The sequence below is a fragment of the Taurulus bubalis genome (genome assembly GCF_910589615.1).
Source record: "Taurulus bubalis genome assembly, chromosome: 3".
Taxonomy (NCBI): Eukaryota; Metazoa; Chordata; class Actinopteri; order Perciformes; family Cottidae; genus Taurulus; species Taurulus bubalis.
Genome location: NC_136591.1, coordinates 33,160,081 through 33,174,509, shown reverse-complemented (window position 1 = coordinate 33,174,509; position 14,429 = coordinate 33,160,081). Strand labels below are relative to the sequence as shown.

General features: G+C 41.0%; 1 protein-coding gene across 1 annotated transcript in view; it reads right to left on the bottom strand.

Moving 5' to 3' along the window:
- fam184ab (family with sequence similarity 184 member Ab) overlaps positions 1-14,429 on the bottom strand; it is a gene marked incomplete at both ends in the record, with an annotated part of 118,777 nt that overhangs the window by 71,648 nt on the left and 32,700 nt on the right. The window contains one exon of the mRNA XM_079215965.1: positions 656-775. Coding sequence (XP_079072091.1) covers positions 656-775 — 120 coding nt within the window. The remainder of the gene's footprint in view (positions 1-655; positions 776-14,429) is intronic.

Below are 14,429 nucleotides of genomic sequence, written 5' to 3'. Positions count from 1 at the left end.
TTGGATACTTAAAGTCTTGAATCAATAGTCAAGCAGTAATCAAAGCCCACTCGAACCAAAGAGGAGGAATTCTCGCTCCGCTAATTCATCTATTTAACCCGCTTTTTTTACTTATGACTCACCAGTTGTCAATCAATCACTCTAAAAGGCAATACTGTAATATGCATTTACTTTTTCCCCACCAGGAAGCAGCGATTACGTCGCTTATTTAACACAATATTCGTTTACACGCAATGGTGGAAAGTAACTCTTGTTGAGCACAATTTTGATGTACTTGTACTTGAGAACGTATTCATATTCATGCTGCTTTATACTTTTACTCGACAACATTTCAGAGGCACATAATGTACTTTTTTAGTCCACCACATTTATTGTTGAATTTAATCACGAGCACCTTCACTAGAAATAACATTAAAGTGATTTGATACGTGAATCTTTCACTTATGGTATAATTACTTAAAAGATCGAAATACTCTAGTTGCTTACATCCCAAAACATTGCTTTATCTCTTCATCCCTCTGCTCCCTTCTATCTAAACATTGAGGTAAACATCTATCTAACTAATCAACACAGGGCAGATGGTAAAACTCATCAACATCAACTTCAGGGAAAAGTAAGACGTCAGTGTTTCATTAATTACATCAAGCGTAAAGACCTGTAGTATCTTCTCTCTGGTCTCTGACAGAATCTGCTGCACCTCCTCTTCGTGGGCCTCCTTCAGAGTGGAGATGGCCGCCTCGTGTTCGTCGTTTTTTGTGTTGAGTGCATAAATAACCTGCAACAGAGAGGAGAGAAACCTATTAGCTATTAGACATATTCATAATCGGGAGTTATTACGGCATGGAGACCGGTGGGAGACGAGCTGCACCTCTCACAGCTCGGCACGGACTGCGTTAAGACCGCTGTGTTCCAGACGTGTTGTTTGAAAAGGAAAGCGGAGGCTACCAAAGGAAACAGCAGCACATCTTAGCATGAGGTAAAGCGGGGAAATGTGATGATGATAGGAGGGTTGATATCAACACTTACACTCAATATCTTTAAATGTATTCTGTGATGAATAGAAAAGACAACCAACTCCAATACAAACCCATCCGCTCCATTAATAAACGCTCTGAGCGACTAAGGGAGAGGAGGTTGGATGGGTCAAACAAACACAGGACTTTCACCCAGGAGGTTCCTGATCGTATCCTGTGGGAAACACCGTCGTTTTGGTGGATTACTTCTGTACTTTACCAATGCTTTACCAAGGTCCTTTTCCCATACCTAACCAAGTAGGTGTGTTGCCTAAACCGAACAAATTAATTTGGTTGTGTAAGTCAACTTTAAAACTCAGTAGATCTACGTCGGACGGAGAAACCGACATGTCCAAAGCCGATGCTAGAGCGTCACAGTTTGAGGGCCGCTGCAAGCGACGAGTTGGGAGTGAGAATGTGTTAATAGTTTCATCGTTGTTGCATAATCTTACATGATGCAAACCATGAAAACCCACAAGTTGCAGCAATCATTTATTACAATTATGTTCTCTTTTCAAATCAGCTTAGATGAGCTAATCAGCTGAGAAATGGAAATCACGGCCCGTATGACAAGTAAGTGAGCTGTGATATATATATATATATATATATATATATAGGCTATAGCTGTACAGAGTGGCCGCTGTTAAAACCTGGATGTATCCAGTTTGGGCTCAGAAGCGTCATTGCTGCTCCACAGTCATAAATTAGAGATCAGTTGAAGCCTCGTATTGCTGGGGATAAAAATAACACAGGCAAACTGTTGTGCATGAGATTGACCTTTAATTCTGTCCCAAAAATACACGCGGCCATCCAGAGAGGCACAATCTGACGGCACAGTGATCCCCGGCTCACCGGGCAGAGAGTAAGAGAGAGAGAGTTCGGGGACAGAAATGGGTTTTACATTTCCACATGAAAAACCCTGAGCGGTTCTTCCCCGTGCTTCTCTCTCTCTCTGCCGTGATAAACCGAGCGATGTGTGGCCCCTTTAAAAAAAGAGAAGAAACAAAGTAAATAATTCAGCACTGTGAACTGTGGGAATGCCTTTGTTTACTCTGGACCAAAGTCCGTCAACAGAATCAGAAGAAGAGGCGCAGGGAGAAAAGAAAGGAGGGGCGAAAGCTTTCTTGGCAACAATGGCATCCACTTTTTATGCCTCGTCGGTAGATGAAAGGATTTAGTTTGACAAGTGCTGTTTTTTAAATTTTTTAATTCCTATGTGTTTATTCCCCCCACACACTGCTGACAGCCACAGAGCTTTACTCAACAAGAGAGGAAACTAAAGACACAAGCAGGACTCAGCCAGAGTTATTCCCTGTGCTATTTGACTTTACTGACCCTTAATATCATCATCGCCTTTTTGTATGCGAGATATTAAATGCATCAATTTTATGTTCTAGAGGTTTTTTTTTTTATTATTTGACTTTTATTTTAACCCTAATGTGTTTTGCTTGTATATTTTTTAATCTGAAACATTTGTTTCCCTTCCTTTGGGCAACAATTAATTATTGCATCATGCCTAATTCAGCCTGTTAGAATGACTAAACAAAAATGTTACACTGGGAAAAAAAAGTGCTTAGTATGGTCATAAACAAAAATATGGGACAAAATACAAATTCTGACCTGATGATAAGGCTAAAGGAAATGTTTAAGAATCAACATGGTGATTACATTTCATCCAAAAGGGGAGCACTATTTGGATTTAAATTGAACGGCAATCCATTCAACAGCTACTGAGACATTTTCACTCAAAACCTCAAACATTAACCTCATGGTGGCGCTCGAGAAAAAGGTCAGAGAACCACCAAAGTAATTATGATTCATCCTCTTGGGAACACGAATGCAAAATTTGATGTTAATCCATCCAATAATTATTTAAATATTCCAGTCTGGACCAAGATCAGTGGACAGACAGACAACATTTCCCGCAGCTTAATGTAATGAGATCAAATGAAAGCAGCAAAGTGAAGTCGTTTATTCATAAGCTAAAAATCACAAATGTGTGGTTTCGCAATTTGTCCCGTCATTTGGACCTCTCTTGTCTCGCGTCTCTTCGACTAGTTTTTTTTTAATGAGCAATGAAACGTCCGAGAGCAGAGGCAAACTGCGATGAGCCAAATAAAGCGTAGAAAATTCAGTTTACTTCAAAATTAAACATCTTTTCCTTCGCACGTCTAAATTATTCAGTCCCCTCAGTCTCTCATCAGCTTAGGAAGGGAATGGAGCAGACGTAACTGTTAGAGGAGCTAAAATCTCCATAACACCCCGAGAGTCATCGGCACACTTCTGCAGACGACGTGCACTAATCATAATGCTGTGGGGTCTGCTGACACACACACACACACACACACACACACACACACACACACACACACACACACCAAAATAACAAATACATGCAGTTTATGCTCTTTCATGTAACAAAGTAAACACATACACGAGCAGAGACTGTCAAGATCCTCATGAATCAATACACCCGCGTCGAAACTCATCAGCGTAACGTGCTTGACAAATGGTCAGAGAGACGAGGAGGCAGTGTGTGTGTGTGTGTATGTGTGTGCGTGTGTCTTTGTATGTGTCAAGGAAAAAGACAATTGCTGCCTGAGAGACAAAGGCTGCCAATATTATCATCATTGTCCTCATGAGGGATTAGCAGATGTTGGATCTTGCAAGCCGGCAACAGGCAAAAAGCCGATATTATTCTGAAGCGGGACTGTAGGTATCAGACAATAGTCGGGGTCAATACTCACAATATTTGAATTTGACCCTATTAATGGAATTCATTTAGAAGAATGGGCTGTAGTTTTAATGATTAAGAACCAAATCCTGAATACATAAGCATTGCAATGTGAAGTACGTATAATACTTGTCAACCGTCGGGACTTTGGAGGCTTTGTACGAGTAGTACCAGCCACACTATTTTGGGGACTTTTTTAGCCTTAACTGATCCTCTCAGGCAGTGCTGCCTCCCAGACGATGCGCTTGTTAAGGCAGTACCACCGACATAAAGGAAGTCCTGCCTTAAGGCGGAATTATCTCTGTCGAGGTGTGTTCAGCTTACGATTTAACCCTTTGAACTGTGACAACACTGGATGATCTGTGTCATGCAGTTCTGTGCTATGCGCAGAACATTCACGTCATAGCTCTTGTTCACATGGACACGAGCAACAATCACAGCAAGGGGTGTAGAAAGTTTACAAATACTAATTTGTCCAGCATTACTGAAATGAAAAACTGTCAACGAGCACAAATAGTTCTGGAAACATCGAGGAGACCACCCACGCTGATCAGTTACAGTTCTTTGGATCTCCCAATAGCACAGGTGGGTCTGATGTGTGGCGAGAGACTTTTAGAGGAAGTTCTTCCTGACAGGAAGCTGCAACAATGAAGCCATCGGTGTAAAGCACAGACACCACCTTAACAGAGAAGCATCAGTTTTCCTTAAATATGCAGAATTCCAAGCTGTAAACACACTAACACATTATCACCTTGTGACACAACATCCAATATTCACTCTCCTGTAGCTTCGTCTCCACCGACTCCTGAGGGAAATATGTGGCTCTTCGACTGCTAAACCCTCCACAGTGTTCACCGGCTAGCTGCTAACTTTGTCAGTGGTTTGGTCAGAGCCGCCTGCTGAGGCTGGAAAAAAGGTTTAAGAGAGCTGTGAGAGCCTGAGCCATACAGGGAAGTGGTGGGCTGTAAAACAGTGCTATTTTCTTCTTTGTGTATATTGAACCCTCTATGTGCATTATCTATACATGCAGTACTAATTGTAATTATTTATTCATTGTTCAGATGCACTAAAAGCAGCCAAAGTACTATGGCCTGTTTTGTATTTAACTTTGTTATTCTGCTGTACCATATAGTTTTATTTCAGACTTTTGTGAAAAGATCATGTGATTCAGAATAACATTAATGATGCATTCATTGTTTAATAGAAACGGCAATGTCAGCTTTAAAACACATTTCCGCTTCCTTTGACTGCTTCTTTGTTTGTGTGTGTGTGTGTGTGTGTTGTTCTGAGGCGTGAAAGTGTGAGGAAAAACAGAGAGGGAGTGCGAGACAGACTGAGAGTGATCCTCTTCTCGTCTCCTCGGGTCGATCGGGTTCAGGTCCTCGGAGGAGTTTGCATAAGTGACAGCGATAGTAGGCGGGTCGATGAGGTGACGCCGAAATGCCACGAATTCCATCTGTCAGCTGGAAGAAAGTCACAGCTGAGAAACTAACTAAGACTTTCACCAAGACCGAGTCCCTGTTAGCTGCTCCATGAAATATGACTGTGCTGTCAAACAAAGGAAAAGCTGGAAAAATATGTGGATTTTATTTTATTTTTTTAAAGAACTTCCTTCTGCTCACTTTCTTGACTTTTTGTGATATACTCTAGAAATGTGAACTTTCTTTTACCTTTTTGTTGTTGTTCGGATACAGGACTTGTTAGTAAGTGTCAAATCATGAATATTCCGCATTGTACTCTTGACATTTGCTTGTCAAAATAAACTTCAGAAAACAGGTTCAATGAACAAACAGTTACTGTAAGCCCCCAAAAAAGAAGGAAAAAAACACCAAACGATTGTTAAGGTCTGAGAATACACCCACAAGCACAGACAGATGCATTATCTCCATAGAAATAGAAGTAAACTGGGACATACAGACTGAGTGACTCAGCCTTTCATCTCACTGCAGACTTGTTGTCTTATATCAAGTTAGGATCAACTAATTCAACCTGTTTTTAAAAGCAACCATTTTGTTTATATTTTCTAGAAATGAGTGTCTGTATAGGAGAACATAAGTAAGAAAGAATAAGGCATGACCCTGAACTAAGCACCGTTCGCTGGGGGGGTCGCCGGCTCAAGCGCCGCCATGTTGAGAGCCGGGCGAATGCTCAATCATAGATGTGCTCTGAATTTGCAATTCAGCACCTTTTAAACTGCACACAAGAATAAATCTCCCCAGGACTTTTCCCACAATACGTCTGCCAGGGGAGGTAAGTCATAACGTTTTAATTGGTAATAAAAGACAAGATTCGGAGGTGATCAAAGCATGACATGATGTTTCATTTTCACTCCTCCAACACTCTCAGATCTTGTCACTCTAAATTACTTATGTTCTATTTTTAGACTCTTGTTGTTGTTGCTTCTGTCTGCTGCCGGCTGTACTTCTCATACCCAGACATGGCCAATATATATTCTCTGTGGCTTTGTATTTCTATGATTTGTTGCTACCTGTCCAAAAATAAAATAAAAAGAGGATTCATACTGTAGCCAGATGTCTCTCTGAGGGCGTTGACATTTACTGTACTCACAATCTGGATAATTTATTCCTTTTGTCGCGGACATCCGCAGAATTCTCTTGATAAAACTGAAACGTCTATGACACAATCTGAACAAATACACTTAGTCCAGAGACTACCGCCAGGAACCTAGAGGTCACGAAGTGGTTAGACTCAATTTACCAACTCACGGCACTAAAGCCCTGAAGGCTGGCCCACCTGCAAGGTTTTACGGCCCCACCTTTCTGGTTACGAGCACCCACATTCCTGAGGACACAGAGACGCATCCAATTGTGGTAAACCACATAAATACACTTTTACTTCATATGCTAGTCCTAGTTAGTCTATCGTGCCTCTCAGCCAGGACACTGATTTGTGCAGAAATGTTGAGATTAATGTAATCCCTTCATGTATTACGCATATAGGTACACATGTATATCTCATAGGTCTGTCTGTATTATGATAATAATGTCTATTTTGTGGAGTTGTTAAATTCATTCAATCTTTAATTGGTCAGGTTTTATATAGAGATTCATATGAAACTGCCTGGTAGCGTTTGGCAGCTGAGATAACTCACATTTAAAATATGAACTTGAAGTAAATGGAGCTTAGCGGTAGTTCAGGAAGGAAGACCCTACACTACGGGTCCTTCATATATCGCAGTCTATTTCTTCATTACGGTAGCAGCTGATCGGGGGGGGGGTGAACTTGTAAGCAACCAACCGAAGGCATCACGGTGTCTCTAAGCCAATCAGATCGTTGACAGCAACGATCTGATTGCTGATTCGGCCGGGTCAGAACTCAGCGTCCCTGCCCCTTGTTTATCCTGGTTCAGGATAGAGTCCGATCGCCAATTCATTGTGATTCCAACGGGATAAAATTATTGTCAATTCGGAACAAGTCTCTCCTGATTGAACTAGTATTAAATTGGAAAATAAAAATGAAATAATCAAGACAGTTCATAGAGTGTGGTTTGCCTTTCCCGACATAACATTGCACCTCCTTTCTCAAGAAGATAAAGCAAGAAGACGTCAGAGGTCACTTATCTCATCCACTACATCCTTGTGTCGTCTGCAGATCCGACATGCGACTCACCAACGTGCTGCAGATTTATTCCAGCAATTATTGAGAGCAAGAGACTCTAAAATAAAAGACTCTGAGATAAAAGACATTTTAAAATGACAACGGTGCCATAATGGCCACTACTGGGGTGATCAGACGACCAGGTTCTGAAGATATCAGAGAAAGCCGAACCAACTGCCACAGGGAGAGAGATGAATGAATGAGATTCGACAAACTACAATCATCCAACAACTTCCCAGATGCAGAGATGGCCTCAGAGGATCAGCCGCCACTGGATGCAGCTTTACCTCCGTCCGCCCACGAGGACCGTCAGGTGAAACAAGACCATTCACAAATGTAAATGAGTTTGATCTTCTTAAACCATAAAGTCACAAGATGAAATATTCTGAGATGGAAATATCTTTAGACCTAAATATCCAAAATAAAACTAATAAAAAAGGGCTTGTGCTTCTCAAAGTCTCAACTTCTGAACAGTGCTACATGTTTTTAGCTAAATTCAAGGTATCAAGCAACGGATTGATACACTTTGATGAACTTCTATTTAATGATAAGAGGCCCAGATTCTACCTGGTGAGATGCAACCCTTTTTATGTATTTGTGGTTCATGGGTAGTCATTGTATTCTCCTTTATTCCCCTTTAGTTTGTTTATATTATTGATTATTCATTTACGTTCGGTTTAGCAGTTTAGTTATGTATTCAGTCCAATAAATATTTTATTCATAAATAATGTGATCATTTGATCTTTGTGTGTATGAAATAATAGGTCCCTGTACACCTTGAGAGGAACTCCAAACCAACCCTGAGATTAAGATTTAATTGATTAATGAAAATACAGGTCTCGTACTATTCCAAGCGAAATGTGGAGAAGTTTGTTATCAGTGGGACTGAAATCCAAAGCCACTGCAACATACAAAAAAACAAGCATTTATGAAATTATTATTGGCTTCTGATATCCAGCAGAGCTTAATGCCTTGAGAAACTTTAACAGCAATTGGGGATGAAAGCAAACCAAATTATTTCACGAGTAAGTAATATGGACACCAACAGAGAGAGTAAACAATACAAATCCATCAATCTCTGCTAAAAGTTACACTAAATGAAATGTAATGTAGTTTGTTGAGATCCCAATGTGCTGCCGATGTCTTTGAACTGGAAGGATGAAAGCTACAAGAATGAAGAATTAACAAAGCTAATTGTAGGACTTCGCAACAAAGAGACCCAGAAAAGAATCTAATGATTCCTAACAAACTCTGACAGGCGGCAATCTCCTCTTAGTTCACTCTCCCAGGCCTGATCACAGACACATGCGCACATGCAAACGCACACGCACACACTCACTCATCTCTTAGCTGGAGTCTCTCCGTCCACTGATGAGACTTTGATGATAATGTCGATGTCTAATGACGACCATTTTGCCACCTTAACACTAGCCGGTAGTCATTTTCCACCCTGAGGCACCGGAGCTTTGTCTTGTGAGTGCAGTGGGAGTGATGAAGAATGTACTGAGCGCTGACTGCAAGTACTGTGGTGTAGATAGAAGACTGGATGCCACCGGATATATAACAAAGGTGTACTGGGGAAAGTCATTACAGGAAGAGATCGAAACCACTCTGGTTTATGTAAGACAATAGCCAGCAGCTAGTTAGCTTTCAGTAGCTTAGCACAAAGGCCGGAAACCGAGGAAAACAGCTTGTTCAGTCCAACAGGAACAAAATACTCAAACCAACCCCTCTGAGAGGTCACTAATTAACACATTATATCTTGATTGTTTCATCTGTACAGAAATTGAAGTGCAGAAATGAGGCTCTTGGCTCTGAGCAACTGGTCCCAGCCAAGAAATGTATTATTTATTGAACAAGATACAATATCATCACTGACATTCAGAATTGTTGCTTACCTTCTGTAACTTACCCCCCCATTACCAAACCTTGTGCTAAGCTAAGCTGACCGGCTGCTGGCTGTACTGGTTGACAAAACAGAGAGATATGAGGGAGGTATTGATCTTCTCCTCCCAGAAAACAAATAAGTGTATTTCCCAAAATGTCAAACAAAGTAATATAGAACTTTGTTTTTTCCAGGAATTGAAAAAATATATATATATTTATTAAATCTGTCAAACTGTATTTCAGTCACTCATTCCTGCAGTCAGTCTGCAACAAACACGGACGTGCAGTGATATATATTATGAAAATTATAATTTGACATTTCCAAAGCAAAGAAGAGCCGGCTGATTTCAAAAGTAAAGCCTGGCAGACGTGAGTGAACAACTGTGTTTTTGTGAGCTGTGTATCGACTTCTGCTCTCTTGGGGATGAAACTGTTCACCGAGTGGAAGGAGGGCAACGGGGAGATGTGGCATATAATTGCTACAACAACTATCGATGTGTCATTTCACCGACAGAGCCCTGCTGGAGCTGTTGCAGAGGGTAGTTAGTGGAAAACTGGTTGAGCGATCAGTTAGCCTCATCATTGCTGCTGCATACCAAATGATTGCTCTGTTGATGGGAAACCAGCCGCGTTTTCTCCCTTTTTCCTCACTCAGTCTTTCTCTCTCTTGAGCCTTAACCCTTTATTCACCCATTGGAAGTAAAGCTTCAGTTCTTACTAAAGAAATCCTTCAATCCTCATTAATTATTCTACTTAAATGGAGAAAAATAAAAAAGGTTTGTTTTCATGTGAGTTCAGTTTGCACGACAAAACATCAACTCAAAGTCCATTTATTACTAGCCTCATCTCATGGTCTTCATCAGCAAATTAAAATAAGCTGAATAATTTAATTGATTTGCTGTCTGAATAAGTAACTTGTAATCTTATCGGACGACACCTGAGCCAGTTGCTCTTGCTGGTGAAGAGCGTGAGATGTAGTTGAAAGCTAAGTATAGCTGATAAATATCATAGTATAGTTGCCATTTGCGGATGAATGCTGTCTGGAGCTTATTAAAGATAAAAACAAATTTTGGGTTAAAACATTAATGCCAAAGATGTGATTATTATTTGTAAGCCATATCAATCAGGTCTGACCAACAAACACTGTCAGTGCTTTGACGCAATGCCGGCTCACTAAATATGACTAAATATGACTTGGCTGAACAATGTGATGAAACATGAGCGTTAAAGAACCTCCTGAGCTGCAGTGAAATACATCAGCAGGCAATTACATGAACACCTTATACTCATTAGCTTTAAATCATGGTCTAATTGGAAATGAAATTTTTAATGTTGAGTAGCAGCGAATGTGCAAACTAGAATTATCTGGTTTCATGGATTCTTATTCTTTGTTCTACACTGTTGCACAAAGTAAATTGTCTTTTTTACCTTCTATATAAACCAAGGTCTACAGGGCCGATGAGGATGTATTTTACCAAGATATCATGAAGCACAAACTGATCTCTAAACAGTCATAAATCAATGTTTACAAGTCCTCTCGGTGTGAATTAAAAATGACATATCTCGGTGTGTTCTTTGTCAAAATCCATGTGCTGCACTTAGTCTCCCTTTATGGTTATTTTTTATTGTTCATCCCGTCACCGAAGCCTTTTATTTGTGTAGCTCCTCTTTTCCGGCCCTTTTATTATTCCAGTATTGAAACGGTACGTGGATTTGACATTATTTGAAAAAACTGCCTTGTAGGGCTAAGTATCGGTACTCGTTATCATTAAGGTATCAACCCAAATAACCAAGCAGTACTGAAACTGTTCCACTCAAACTCTACAGGTATTTGATCCTTGGCGTCCAGATCTAGAAAGGACTAATCGTTTGATCGTGTCTCCTCCATTTGCAAAACTCCCGCAAGATGGTTGGGGTTAGGCATTGACCTGGAATGGTTGAGGTTTGGATATGTCTTCGGGGGCCGAGAGGTTTTGAAAATCTAGGGTTACCATGTAGACAGCAACTTGTATGGTTTTTGCTTGCAGCTAATCACAGCGATCGTCCTTTGATTTAATGTGACGTGTGATTGGCCCGCTGCCACAGCAGCTACAACCCATACAGTCCGGGGTGTGGTGAAGTCGAGCGCGGCGGATTTGACGGAGTTGGCGGTTCAGAGTGCAGAGATGCCACCAAAGTGTGGCTCTGCTAAACGCCTGTGGCGGCTGATAGAAATAAACACCGTGGTGGTGGCATTTTATGCAACTGAATGCTTCCATTCACATGATGGGTATCAAATGAAGGAGAAAAAAATCCATCAAACAAATTACGCTATTGGGATCGGTATCACTTTACGGGTATTGGTACTATCATATTTTTTTTCAACGATTCCCAACCCTTGCCCTTTCATTAGAAATGGATCCGGGGTCTGTACTGGTGTCATCCAGCACACATGGAATGGATAATGTATGCCACACAAGTACCCATAAGCATTATTTGTGCATACTTTATGACAAATAACCTTTTTAAAAAGGGCATACAATTAACATTTGCAGAGTAAACCAATATTGGTGTCTAGCTTCCTCCCATCTGTAATGTGCTGCATCATCATTGCACCTTCCCCCACCACCATTTCAAAGTTTCATATTTCCACGTAATACATGCACACCGAGGCAGACTGCCATCTCGTTTCCACAGCCTCAATATTATGCGTTTACTGGGAGTGAATTTAACGAAGCAGAGAGAAGATAGGAGACTTAATTACTTTAATTATAATATGTGGCTGTGATCTGCTAAACTGTAAGGTGCACCTTAATCCGTCAGCTAATTATGGGATGTTCCGTAGCGGTGTAAGTGGTGGTGCAGTAGAGCCGATTTTTAAGTTTGGCATTGATTAAATTCAGGATCTGTGATCAGTGGATCAGCTCTTTTAGCATTATACCAAATAGAAATTAGCGTCTGATTTTAAATGAAGAATCCTTAAAAAAAAACTAAATGGTACCCGGCTTGTTAGAGTCTGTTCTGTCAACTGAAGAGAGCAGAAAACTAAATGAAGCAGACGATACATGCTTTTCGGTCTGCTTATTTGAGAAAGCTTAATGCAAATGCCGTGCATAGCTTTGGACCACTGTTGAATAAATCAAGAGGCCACTCACCACCGCTTTTCAGACGATTACATTTGAATGACACAGCCTTTGGTCTTTGCCTACCCCGTGTGAATATTAACTTATATATACTGTAACAAATAAAATGTAAAGCATCAAATAAGGGCTCCGGAAAAATATGTAAATTGGATATTGACACCGAAACATAAGAGCCGTAGGAACAGAAAGTGCACTGCCTCAAACTATTCCAAGTAAAAGATACATAGTGCATTACATTTCTGGGATGGAAAAAAGAGATGTCCAAGGTGCAAAAGGGATCGAAAAAAAAGCATTACACTACCAGATGTAAAAGTGCTTCTGACTTCCCAAAAAGTGTCCAGCGTGATTGTCCTTTTGTTAGCACGAGATATACACTTAATAAATTATAGTCATTTTGCACAAAGACAGCTTGTAGAGTTATTACTGAAACATTTAGCAGCGAAAACTATTTTTGTCACATAGTTTACCCAGCGCAGAGGAGATGAAAAGACCTGTCACAGATCAGGCAGAATAGGAGATCATATGAACAGAGTCCTATTAAACCAATTAAAATGTTACTTTTAAATATTACATTTGTTGTGATGGGGGAGATAATGTTTATGTTTATTTACACAGTGCCCAGTACAGACAGCAGGGACCAGAGCAGCAAGCGCTCTTTTCAACAGCAGACATTAAATCAAACAGAAGTCATCGGTTTTTAAATTCCACTTGTACCGGCTTGATTTAGAGTGATGCATTACTGAATGAGCAAGTTTTTATTTTATGCTGAACCAGATGAGCTGAGACGTCTGCATCTTGTTTTAAATGCCTCAGAGATATGCTCACAGGTTGGGGCAGTGCAGTTCTCCCGTCGTTTGAGGTAGTCTGCACGTGAACAGCAACGTGCACCGACTTTATGCAAATGCATTGTGGGAAGGATCACGCAAGTAGCAGTAGATCCAGCAGAAGACATCAACCCTACGAGACAAATCCTCTCTATGTTCTTGGGGGGAAAATCCACCACTTCCAAAAAGATTTATTAAAGTCAGCTTTTGCGGGAAATCTGGGCCACAGTGCATGACGCTATGGAAGAAACACTGAACACAGGTGGCTTAACATATGTTAAGCCAAAACTGAAGTATTTTTGGTTTACCAAGCTGTTGCAAAGGAAGCCATAGCGATGCACTCTGCCTGTAGTATATTTAACTAGTACAAGTACACATGTAACATAAAAGCATGTGGCCTCTAAAGTGTGCGTGTGTGTGTGTGTGTGTGTGTGTGTGTGTGTGTGTGTGTTGTTTCTGTATTATGTAATCTAAAGAGACATCTCTAATTAAATAAGAAGCACCATCTGGAACCATTACTGTTTACTGTAAATTCTGAGTGCATTACATTTGTACATGAACACACATGATTATACTTCTGTTGCATAATACCAGAATTACGGAAAAATGATTGTATCGCAGTTAACGCAGTTCAAATGATGTAAAATCATGTTTTTGTGTGGCACGGACACAACATTGGCACAAAGTCCAACCCATTTCCAGTGGTTGTTGGCCACGGTATAACGGTTTGGGAGTCTCCGAATTGTGTCTCTGCTCTTTGCAGATAATGTGGTTCTGTTGGCTCCATCACACCGTGACCTTCAGCACACCCTGGGGCGGTTTGCAGGCAGTGTGAAGCAACCGGGGTGAGTCAGTACCTCCAGGCCTGAGTCCGTGGTTCTCCGATGGAAAACGGGGGATTGCACCCATCAGGCTGGGAGTCACTCACTCCCCAAGCGATGTAGTATCTCGGGGTCTTGTTCACGAATGAGGGTAAAATGGAGGATAAGCGGTTTGGTGAGGTGTCAGCAGTGATGCGGGTGTTGCATCAGACTCTTTTGGTGAATGGGGAGCTGAGCTGGAAGGCAAAGCCCTCAATATACTAGTACATCTACATTCTGACACTCACCTGTGGTCATGTGCTTTGGGTAGTGAGCGAAGGATCGCAGATACAAGAGACCGAAATGAGCTTCATCCATAGGGTGGCTGGGCTTAACCTTAGAGAGAGGGTGAGGAGCTCAGACACCCGGAG